Here is a 12,641-nt window from a genome sequence, read left to right as displayed (position 1 = left end):
CTTCGGCTGAGAGGGGCACACCTCCCGGATACCCCCCCCACACACACCACTTTCTGTAGAGGAGCCATCAAGAGCATGCTGACCAGCTGTAGCTCCGTTTGGTCTGCTGGCTGCAAAGCAATGGACTGGAAAGCTGTACAGAGAGTGGTCAGAACCGCAGAGAAACTAATGGGACTTCTGACATATGCTGTGTGACCACCGATGATCACCAGGAATTAAACACACCCACACGGTGGACTGTTCAGCCTGCTGGCCCCTGGCAAGAGGTTCGGCAGTGTCTGTTGCAGAACCAACAGGTTTCATTGAATGCGGACCTGTATTCAAACTATGTGGCTTGCTGGATAAGCGGCATAGAAAATGGATTGGATGAATGGATGGAAGACTTTGTGTCACCAATATGGGTGTTCCAGTGTGTGTTGGTGTTTCTCTCACCAGCAAAGAGTAGTAGACTTTAAATCCAGGCTTTGCTACAAAGTAATCATCAGATTTGAAGGTGATTCTGAGGATGTTGGATTTGGAGTTGAGACTAGGCGGCGCTTTCTGCCCGCACCAACGACCCCAAATTATAGTGCTTGTCTCTGATCGGTCTTCCACTTCAACAAAGTCATACCTGCAGAGGATGAAAACATTACACATGTAAATGGAACTACAGTTAGAGCAAAAAACATACTGTAAATATTCATTTATTCAGTCATTCATTTTTTGGGGGTGCTGGAGCCTATCCCAGCTGTCTTCGGGCAAAAGGCGAGGTATCACAGGGCACATATAGACAAACAACCCTTACCCATACCTGGAGAAAACTCATGCATGCATGAGAAGAACATGGTAATGGTAATGGTTTTATTTCATTTGAACATGCATCAGATTACAATTGAGTGCATCCCATAATCAGTTCACAGTTCCACATGTCCAAAAGGAGTAGGAAGAAGCAAAGCTTATTAAATCCTACCCCTCCATCTGGTACTTTTACAATCAGTAACTGTTACATTTGTTCACTTCCTGCTTTCCTAATATAGTTTAAGATTTTACAATTTTAGGTTTTAGATTTAGATTTAGGCTTTAGATTTTTAAAATTTAAAAATTTAAAAATTTAAAAATTTAAAAATTTAAAAATTTAAAAATTTAAAAATTTAAAAATTTAAAAATTTAATTTTTAAATTTTTTTGTCACGTACCAAAGTACGAGGTGATATGAGCATCCAATGCCATAATGGGTACCATAGTAAGTGTCAATATAGTGATATATATAGCACATCATGACTGGTTCAAGACTCTTCATCCTTGTATTTAGCAAACATCAACTGCTTGTATTGTTTCTTGAATTGGCTCATCGTTGTGCATTGTTTGAGGGTCTTACTCAATCCATTACATAGTTTGATTCCACATGCTGAAATGCTATGGCTTTTTAACGTAACATGCAAACTCCACACGCAGATGGCCGAGGGTGGAATTGAACTCGGGTCTCCTAACTGTGAGACCTGCACGCTAACCACTCCTTGCCGTGCAGCCTATTGTGTTAATATAGCACCAGTTGTTGGGTGACTGTATAAGAAATAAGTTCTTTACCCTTTCAAATTTTTCCTCCCTTTCCTCCCCCCCTGCTGTTCCCCTTGGTTTTTGTGCTTACAAAGGCGAGCGTGCTGCATATCGTTATTAAAAAGTCGATTTTGTCAAGCCTCAAGGACAAACTTGTTTGCAAAAAAAACAACTCCCCTCTCTCTCTCTCTCTCTGCTGTGAAACCCATCCCATCTCTTCACCTCCTTTCCATTAATTGAGTATTACTGTATTTCCATATATTCATACAGCTTCTATATCACTGCAATTCCTTCTCTTACTCAGTGGACTTCTCATAATTGATAACATTGAATTATGCATACTCTACCAAGGTCATCTCTTTTCCTTTGTCTTTTTTTTCCAGTGAGTAATAAAATCCTGCATGCGTGTTCTACCTGCACACGTTGTTCTCCGCCTCCTCCAGACCGAAGTGACTGTCGAATTCCAGGCGGATTGTACTTCCTGGCGGCGACACCAGTTTCCATAACAGCTGCAGGTTCCGTGGGTACGAGTTGGGGTACCGTGGGCTGTGGATGACTCCGCCCGCCGACGTGACTGTGATGTTGTCGTATTTCCGGTACAAGTCTACAGTGAGTGAAACAGCGGTTGTTTGTTAGTAGTTATACATGTTTACAGTATATACAAATATTGTTTAGAATATTAAGGAGTGTATTGCTCTTGGTGCAGAGAGCACTTTACTTTTTTCCCCCCAAAAGAGCTGAGCCTGCATAATGTGGCCGCATAAGCAGATTAATACCTTGAACAAATAAGGAATACCTGGTACACACACAGTTTGATGGTCAAGCAGCATCCTGAAGATGGCTGACAGGGCTGTTTTTTTTTGGATGTGTGAATTCGTAAAGAGAGAGTTGAATGTGCCGTATAATCAAGGCAGCACAGTTGCAACCCCAGGAAGATGATGATGATGATGATGATGAAGCTTTGGCCTTCTACTTTACCTTTTCATTGCCCAATCACTCTGACCATTTTCCCATTTCTCTGCCCCTTCCAGTTGTCTTCTTTCATTTGGTCAGTGTAGTGAACATGCTATTCATCAATCATTTATTCAGCACTGCACCTACAGTAGATGAGCTTGTGGCTCCTTGATTCAGGAGAGATGTCTATTTTCTCCTCTGCTGTCTCACTCTGCTGATCAAAAGTCTGACTGGGTGTATAGGCCCCTTTCTCCAATAAAAATGATTTCACGCTGTAAGGTTAGCCAGGGACAAATCCCTGTGTGTGTGTGTGTGTGTGTAGGCAGATAGGTGTAGCACAGTGGTACATTTTTTGCAGCACTACCCTTTTGGAGATGAAATTAGATAAGTGAATTAACGTCAGGCTCCCCCAAGGGTCAATATTCATTCATTCATTTTGTACCGCTTATCCTCACGAGCGTTGCAGGGGGTGCTGGAGACTATCCCAGCTGTCTTCGGGCGAGAGGCGGCGGGGTACACCCTGGACTGGTGGCCAGCCAATCACAAAGAACATATAGACAAACAACCATTCACACTCACATTCATACCTATGGACAATTTGGAGTAGCTAATTAACCTAGCATGTTTTTGGAATGTGGGAGGAAACCGGAGTACCCGGGAGAACATACAAACTCCACACAGAGATGGCCGAGGGTGGAATTGAACCTTGTCTCCTAGTTGTGAGGTCTGCGCGCGCTAACCACACGACCGCCGTGCAGCCTCTCCCCCTAGGGTTGTGGTAGTAAATACAACTAAGAACATTTATGATATCAGGGCTTAAATATAATGCGTTATTTTAAAAAATCCTAGTATTTTTTCCCCTGCTTGCCTTAATTAGTGTAGTCAACATATAAAATTAAAATGGATCATCTCCTATATTTGCAACCACCCCCTGCATGCTGGTATCATATCGATATTATTCAGGTGAATTTGACCCAGCAGCCAAACTGGAGGTAAAAGCATGTCAGATATGTCAGATTATTTCTTTCTTTGCAACTGTAAGACATATATACAGTATTTCACCTCAATCACACACATACACATAATAACATGATGGATTTATCGGCCCATAATACGTTTGTCATCTGGACTGAGATCTTTCCTGACTGGAATGTGTCAAACCTGTACAATCTTTCACGTCATTGGATGTCATTTAAAAGGGAAATAAACAGGCTTTCTAACGGTATATCATTTAATAGTAACAAGAGTCATTCTAACTTTTTGTTTATTTCTAATCAAACCACATTTGTAGTCATTGTAAGTAAAATGAAAGACATATGCAATTATCATAATATTTGAGAAAATGAGGTGACCGCCAGAAAATTACGTTTCAATTAAATTTTATTGGATGGAATCTAATTAAAATGCAGCAGTGCCCTTTCTATTGTTGTTTATTATTATTTGGAGAAAGAGAATAGTTTGCATGATTACCCTAACGTTTAGTGACTTTTTTGAGTGATTATTGAATTGTTTGATCCACGTTTGACTGTTTTGTTAAATGACTTTAAAGATTCCGTTTGATGGAAAGTAAAGGAAACGCGACATTTTCATTTCATGAATGCAACATGCTATCTGTGTGTCACGGTTGGGTGTTGCTAACCAACTAACTTCTCTGAAACCACTACTTGTGGACCCCTTCCTAGCCAGTTGTGCTGTTCTTATAGTTTTTGTGTGAAAAAGTGTTGCATGGAGACAAGGAGGAATGTGTATTTTCGCCCAAAACACGTTCTTAACGAAGAGTAAGTGAGACACTGAATTAGGAATGTGTGTAAATGCAGTGCTATTGCTCAGTCACAGCACTGACCTTACTATAAATCATGCATTAGAATCAATGACATCCTTGCAAATGAATGCAAATGATACCATGATGAGCGTGAAGATTTATGTTAAAGATTCAGTCAAGAGACGTGAAGAATGTGCAAATTGATAGGGAGGGTATTCTCATTGTGTCAACTTTGGCAAAAAGAAAGCATAATCAAATCGAATTAATAGACTTATGGGAACACTAAATATACTCTATGGACTGTTTATTTAAATTGTGGGTGGTTTTAAGACTTTTATGCAAATGCATAACAATGGAAGCAATGGCTATAGTTATATACAATTACAGCCCACAGTTTTTGAATGTTTATGTTTTGGCTCTGAAAAGCAAACGTTAGGTACATAGTGACGGGGAGTCTGTATACATTTGGTGTTATCTATCATAGTACACTGGAAATAGTAATAATAATTCATGGATATGATCTAGACATGCAATCCAACCCTGACATTCATTCATTCATTTTCTATCACTTATTCTCACGAGGGTTGTGGAGGGTGCCGGAGCCTATCCCAGCTGTCTGAGGCGGGGTACACCCTGGACTCACTGTGCCTGCTGCCTCGTTCGTGTACTTTTTGGGAACTTTGCCTTATGTGAAACATGAACATTATTTCCCTTTTCTGTGCATTGTAGCTCCCAAAAATGAGTTAATATGAGCAAGCTAACAATGCACATGTCATTGGAACACACGTAATTCATTAATTTTTTTTCTACCACTTATCCTCACAAGCGTCACGGAGGGTGCTGGAGCCTATCCCAGCTGTCTTCGGGTGAGAAACGGGGTACACCATGGACTGGTGGCCAGCCAATCACATATAGTAGACAAACAACCATTCACACTCACATTCATACCTATGGACAATTTGGAGTTGCCAATTAACCTAGCATGTTTTTGGAATGTGGGAGGAAACCGGAATACCCAGAGCAAAACCGCATGCACAGGGAGAACATGCAAACTCCACATAGAGATGGTAGAATTGAACTCGGGTTTCCTAGCTGTGAGGCCAGCATGCTAACCACTCGTCTACCGTGCAGCCTCCAATTTCCCATACATTCATTTATTTGTGGCTGCCCGCTGCAATTAAACGGTTTTGGCGTTTCTTGTCTGGTAAGCCAATAACGAGCATCTCTCCAAATAACATGATGCAAGTGATATTGATAGACACACACATACACGTACATGCATGTATAAAAGTATAAAAGTCACCTAAACAACTTTTGAAAGTGTGTGTCAGTGTGTCAGGATGTGTGTGGGTAAATTCTCACTAATGAAACTTGGCTTTCCCACCTCCACTGCTGGGGTGTGATGTTCTTCATAACACGAAGATCTATTTTTGATCCAAGTGCCATTCACCCGCGAACAAACATGCAGCAGCAATTTGAAGAAAATGCTGTGAAAATGACAGATTCTTTCTTCTTTAAAGTTTATGGAAGTTGATGTGCAAATAGGAACGTATGAAGGCTTTCCTTATCTTAAACAAGTGCTAAGTCTCTCCTCATCACAAATCAAACCGTGTTTTTCCGTAAGGTTGGATCACCTCCCCCACAGACACACACTCCCACAGGACACGATCATTCACCAACCGCGTGTCCCACATCTGGCATCCTGTCACACTGCCATCTTCTCCGAGGGAACTCTCCAAAGTGCCGACTCTACCTAAAGTGACACACACTTACATTCCCTTTCAGCTGTATTACTGCCCCCAGAGATATGTAACCCTGCTGGCTTTACGGATTCTATCTTTAAAGTAGCTGATTTTAACTGTTGTGATTGCTTTCAGGATGACAACATTGGTTCAGAAGTGCGCTAGCTGATTGGTTGGCACTCACACTTCTGGCTCAACTATATGTGGATTTTTACCTGCTTTTATTGTTCATGAGTGGGTTTTATTCGGGCACTCCGGTCCGAGTATGTCCTCTTCAACAGTTCAGAACATTACATGTTACTTATGACATACATATAGGGATGGATCACCGTGGTCGCTGGCATGCTGGAGCCTATCCCAGCTGTCTTCAGGCGTACTTTTGGGAATTTTTGCCCATCATTCACAATTCACTGTTTCACTTATGTGAAACAATCAATGCATATGTCTTTCCCTTTTCTGTGCATTATTGTAACTCCCAAAAATGTGTTAATATGAGCAAGCTAACAATGCACGTCATTGGGACACATCTATTTTGACTACGCAGTCCCCGAAAGAAAGCCAGGAGCAGGTAATACTTTCTATAATAGTATCCATCCATTTTCTATGCCGCTTATCCTCACTAGGATCAGGGGTATGCTGGAGCCTATCCCAGCTGTCTTCGGGCGTACTTTTGGGAATTTTTGCCCATCATTCACAATTCACTGTTTCACTTATGTGAAACAATAAACGCATATGTCTTTCCCTTTTCTGTGCATTATAGTAACTCCCAAAAACGAGTTAATATGAGCAAGCTAACAATGCACGTCATTGGGACACATCTATAATACTTTCTATAATAGTATCCATCCACTTTCTATGCCGCTTATCCTCACTAGGATCAGGGGTATGCTGGAGCCTATCCCAGCTGTCTTCAGGCGAGAGGCGGCCAATCACAGGGTACATATAGACAAACAACCATTCACACTCACATTCATACCTGTGGACAATTTGGAGTCGCCAATTAACCTAGCATGTTTTTGGAATGTGGGAGGAAACCAGAGTACCTGGAGAAAACCCTGAAATGACAACCCACGCACGGGTAGAACATGCAAACTCCACACGGGAATCGATCTAGCTATGTGCGCTAACAGCTCGTCCACTGTGCGGCCCCTTTCATGTGTTTTATTTGCCAGTTGTTTACTCATCTGTGTCAACTATTAGCCGCATGACTGATAATGTCCACTATGTGCTACTATACGGGGGTTGTATACAGTAGAGTTGTGCACATCTGTTAGCATATACTACATACTCTATATGTGTACTTTATATAGATACGTGTGTGCTCATGCTTGCACCCGCAGTTTCTGATCATGAGAAATAAACAAGTAAAGCCTTTCCCCCCTGGGTAAATGAGCTAAATGATAGCTCAAGGCCTATATATACCGTATGTGTACATGTTTGCATATCGCTTATCAAAGCCTGTATGGCTCCACTGTCTTGTGCGTCTCTCATGACAAATCAGCTTTAAAAATTCTCTCTTGCTTCTCAGTCACGCTCACACAAGCACAGAGGCATGAAGATGAAACACACACACACACACACACCCTGGGGGTAAACACTGCATGCTAAGGGTGTCATCTTTGGTCACCATCGGTATCTCACCCAACATCACTTCTGTTTCCTCTGATTTCTTCTTCACGTCTGCTTTACATTTCTATCATACATTCTGTTATTATTATTATTATTTTTTTTTGTTCGTTTCTTTATTTTGCTTCTTTTTTTTCTCTTTTTGTTCTTTCGCCATGGAGGACATTAGAGTTGGGGGTACCCTAAAACTATGAAACCATGTCAATGGAGGATGGCCTCTTCGTACACGATGATGACATATTGAAAAATGGCCATTTTCTTTTTTATTTACATGTCACTAATTAAAATGTACAAATAAATAAAACCAAATATTTTAAGAGTTAGTTTTATTATATTAGAAAGTAAATATATTTAGCAAGATTGTAATTTTGATTATTTTATTAAAGATCAATATTGAAAAGTAAATACAAATAAAATTCTCTTTATTTATTTTTAAATGATTAATTATATTTAAAGAAAAAATAAATATATTTAGTAAGAAAGATTTTGTTTTTTATAATTTTATTAAATATTCAAAAGTTAATATGTCCACTATTTTTTTTTACATACATTCTGTTATTCAATAACTGAGCACAAAAAATACTCCTACATTTGAAATATTTCATGAATGTGAGAGAAACACAATATCGATAATTACATCAGAGACAGTTTCATCATGTCTCACAGGCTTCTTCTACCTGATCTAGTATTTCTTTCACAATGCAATCCTTAGTAGTTTATAGCAATTCCAAATCAGGAATGCTCTATACGGCATGGACGCAGTACAGCATGATGAAGATGCCAGAATAAGAAAGAAAGATACTGCGGGTGGGTCCAGTGCGTTTGACAGTCTAATAAACTATTCAACCGTGAATCACTTCACTTGTGTGTGTGTGTGTGTGTGTGTGTGGCTAGCAGTGGTGTAGGTATTTCTGAATAATAAAGACAGCATGACTATATACAGTACATACAGTATGATTATGAAAAGAGCACATTTAAGTTCCGTCACATTCTGCATACGCTCACTCCTCCATTATAAAAAAAAGGATATTTAATCTTGCTTAGATTTCAGTTTTTGCAGTGTGAAAGTGGGTACGTTGGTACATCGTCATGTGTTTTTGTGTATTTTAGTCCTATATTTGTGTGTGTGCATGTGTTTCCTCTTGAAGGCAGACACAAAGGGACGTCCTGTGACACAGACACAGGAGGCTGGACAAATAGTCACGGATGAAAACATTGTTTACTCAGGACACTCACAGACAGATTTAATGACCAACCCCCCCTCTGCTTTGGCACATGCTCAATTTTTCCACAGCTTTAAATACTTTCAAGAAATTACCATTGTCAATTTAGTCCAAATAACATTCCCTATAGTTTTCTTTGGGTACTCCGGTTTCCTCCCACATTCCAAAAACATGTTAGGTTAATTGGTGACTACAAATTGTCCATAGGTATGAATGTGAGTGTGAATGGTTGTTTGTCTATATGTGCCCTGTGATTGGCTGGCCCCGCCTCTCGCAAGACAGCTGGGATAGGCTTCAGCACCCTCTGTGACGCTTGTGAGGATAAGCGGTAGAAAAAAAATTAATGAATTACCTGTGTTCCAATGACGTGCATTGTTAGCTTGCTCATATTAACTAATTTTTGGGCGTTATAATGCACAGAAAAGGGAAATAAATATGTGTTCATGTTTCACATAAGGATTGTGAACGATAGGCAAAGTTACCAAAAAGTACGCGAACGAGGCAGCAGTGTTGGGTGACCAGTCCAGGGTGTACCCCGCCTCTCGCCCAAAGACAGCTGGGATACGCTCTAGCATGCCCGCAACCCTCGTGAGGATAAGCGGTACAGAAAATGGATGGATGAATTTTTTTTTTTTTTTGCCTAAATGAAGAATTTTCAAGCATCAAATCGGTTAGGAATCGGATAATTGGTGAATAGGGATGAACCGGATACTAAACAAGTAATGCATTTCTGCCGGATACAAGTATGAAACAAGTACATCTGGTCATTATCTGCACCGTGTTTAAAGACCATGCTCATTATGTATTCACATTTCACGCTCTGTGATTGGCCAGTCTCCTTAGACGGGAATGAGAAAAATACTTTTGGCTATTATAAGAATAAAATGTATCCTGTGGCATAATACTGTGGATTCCTGCAGTGAAACCAACTTCCAAAAACCTTTGTCATGAAAAAAAAAAGTACAATCCAAACAAACCAGCCCCTGATGGTCTGTGAAGTATACCTGCTGGTAATGAATTGTGTAACAGCCTAAGAGGTTATCTGCGGTAAACTTGAACAGCAGCTAAAGGACATATTTTGCAACCAAGATCAATGCAATCCCATAAACTGCTGAACTATGCCGAGCTCACTGGCAAAATGCCTCTCGAGTCTTCCCCTGGCACCGTCTTGGAGCAGCATGACAAACGAGCTGCCGTCTTTGCAATCAGATGACGAACAAACACACAAATAGCAGCCTCACGCTGACAGACAAGCACACTTTAGACAAGACTAGACTAGACTAGTCCAACAGGCAGACGTCACAAGATGAAGAATACAAAAAAAGTGAGAAAAGAATGAGGAATCAGACATGGCTGAAGCGACGGACATTCAGATGTCTAACTGGAGGAGACACGGAGAGTGGGATGATGAAGGACAAAGGTGTGGAAAGAAAGCAACGTGAGGCAAAAAAAAAGTTGGTGCGGTAGACGCTCGTGCAGTGCTGAGCAAAATAAAGTCCACAAATACCCACAAGAGCTCAAACCATTAGATAGGCCACACCACAGAACATGTCTGAGACTCATAAATAAGCAATGATACAATCTACTCCGTGTGCATGTGTGCGTGTCTGTGAAGCAGTGTCACTCCTTGTCGGTTGTTTTCATTCATTTCAATGTCAAAACGGAGAGGAGAGACGTTACTGGAAAAAAAAAAAACTGTGACTCACAATGCATTTAAATGATTCAGGAGCATTTTATCTGCTCCTCATATCTTCACAAGTAAGTCTCGGTAGTCCTTTGAATGGCATTTGCATCCACTTTGCTCCTACAAGAGCCTCTTATGCAACTGTGTGACCCTACATCATAGTTGGATATTTGCAAAAACAGCTAGATGTTTCTTACCTTACCTTTTGTCATTGAAGTACTTGCTATTCAATCACAGTGTGCATGTATCCACTATGGACAATTTAGTCTCCAGTTAAACCAGCATGCATGTGACTGTCCGAGCCGAGATTTAAACCCACAACAACTCTACTCATCAAAGCTCCAACGTTTCCATCCCAACCCCATTGGATAGTACAGGTGTACTTAGCATTCCCCTGCCCTGTGCTGTGACGTGCTCCCGTTTAACACCCTGACTAAGCTAAGTGAATAATGCAGATGACGAAGTTGTTGAGTCAGCACAGATCGGTCAGTGGAGACATTGCGGCTAAACAAGACTAGAAGAACACAAAATTATATACTGTACGCACGGCTGCCTGAACATCTGTACTGACACTAAAATCTGTATGTTTCTGCATACACATGATAATGAACCTAATTAGCACAGCATGCATATTTTAACGGGTGCAGAGCAGAAATACATAGGTAATTTTAATGAAGATGCTGCATGGCGAAGGATCTCATAGGAACTAAAATACATTTTAGGTCCAAATGTTTGCTGACTAATAAAAAAAATAAAAAATCAACAGGGGGTTTGTATGTTCTCTGTGTGAGTGTGGGTTTTCTTCGGGTACGTCCCACATCCCCAAAACATGCATGTTTGGTTTATTGGAGATGTTAAAAAGTGTTTATAAGCCTCAGCAGGGCTGTACAGTGCGACTAATTCACTCGCATATGTGCCTAGAAATTAGACTGCGGAGAAAATAAAAAGGGAGCACTCGTGCAAGTACATTTTTGAACCCTTTCATTCGCGTTTTGCTCTTGAAATAAAACCATATAAAGTGATCAAAGTGATCAGAATTTCCGCGCATTTGTATATAAAGCTCTAAAGCAGGGGTCCCCAAACTTTTTCCTGTGAGGGCCACATAACTTTTCCCTGCTCTGATGGGGGGCCGGGGTCAGTTTGTAGCAGAAAATGTAACGATTGTATGGGTGTCTAAACATAAACATTTATTGTTTTCCAGAAAGCCAAACAAAACCAAATATTAATAACCCTTTCCGGGATCTTCATGGAAAAAATAAGTCGGAAATAAATAATAACACTATTAATAAATTAAATAATACTATTTGTGAAATAAATAATAACCAAATACTCTCTTGCATGGAACAAAAAAATAATCATTTGTCCACTGCAGGTTAAATACCCTGCATTGTGAATCAATTTTTCTCTTACCTAATCTTTTCGCCATTGTTCCGCTCTATTTGACGGGGTGAGTCAAGGATTTTTTTTCTGGGAGGGGAGAGGGGTATTTATCTGGTGTTGCTCAGGGGGCCGGACCAAAGGTGGAGGCGGGCCGGATCCGGCCCGCGGGCCGTAGTTTGGGGACCCCTGCTCTAACGCTCTAAAGTCTTTGCTCACATCGGGAACTCTCAAGTTGACGTTGGATGATGTCTGAAGCTAACTTGTGCAGCTGCACTCGTTGACATAGCGATAACCAGATATGCTATCAAACGGATATTGACTATTCTCCGTAATATGAAGCGCTGTCCCATTCATGCGCAAAAATATTGTTGTTTTTTTTATTTGTATGCATATTACATATTAAGTGTTTCTTTTGTCATGCATTTACATCCTAAAAATGTAAATGCATTACATCATCAAGAAGCAGTCTAAAGACGCTTGCCCCCAGAAGTCTGCAGTAGATTGTGCCGTGAACATACAGCATAGACTCGATGTACGAAAGACACTTTGGGACTGTACTGACAACGCTCCATGAGTAATGTAATTGCATGTAACTGTAATGTGCAGCTTAGTACATGTGTGTACAGGATGTAGTATGCCAGGCTATGTATGATACGTTCATATTTGTGGATCATGTCAGGGACCCTCGTTTCAGTTAGAACCGGACCTCCTGGAACGGATTGACGCTAAACAAGT

At 40.6% G+C, this 12,641-nt stretch overlaps 1 protein-coding gene and 1 long non-coding RNA gene across 5 annotated transcripts in view; one reads left to right on the top strand and one right to left on the bottom strand.

Moving 5' to 3' along the window:
- Window positions 1–12,641, bottom strand: part of pdgfd (platelet derived growth factor d) — a 45,410-nt gene that overhangs the window by 16,015 nt on the left and 16,754 nt on the right. For 2 of the 3 annotated variants that reach the window (XM_058079869.2, XM_078792974.1), the window contains exons 2-3: window positions 1,950–2,139; window positions 433–610 (exon numbers count right to left, since the gene is read on the bottom strand). In XM_058079869.2, the coding sequence (XP_057935852.2) occupies window positions 433–610; window positions 1,950–2,139 (368 nt within the window). Of the gene's footprint in view, window positions 1–432; window positions 611–1,949; window positions 2,140–10,728; window positions 11,109–12,641 lie in introns of those variants that run through there. The other variant, XM_058079870.2, reaches the window with a different exon arrangement.
- The window catches only part of LOC131134502 (uncharacterized), a 41,012-nt gene that overhangs the window by 25,669 nt on the left and 2,702 nt on the right, over window positions 1–12,641 (top strand). For both annotated transcript variants that reach the window (XR_013628013.1, XR_013628012.1), the window contains exon 2: window positions 1,919–2,144. This is a non-coding gene — a long non-coding RNA (uncharacterized LOC131134502). The remainder of the gene's footprint in view (window positions 1–1,918; window positions 2,145–12,641) is intronic.

Source organism: Doryrhamphus excisus, linkage group LG8, assembly GCF_037039965.1.
Source record: "Doryrhamphus excisus strain RoL-2023G ecotype Guam linkage group LG8, RoL_Dexc_Guam_v1.1, whole genome shotgun sequence".
Taxonomy (NCBI): domain Eukaryota; kingdom Metazoa; phylum Chordata; class Actinopteri; order Syngnathiformes; family Syngnathidae; genus Doryrhamphus; species Doryrhamphus excisus.
The sequence above is the reverse complement of the archived record's forward strand: the minus strand, read 5'-3'. Positions and strand labels throughout refer to the sequence as shown.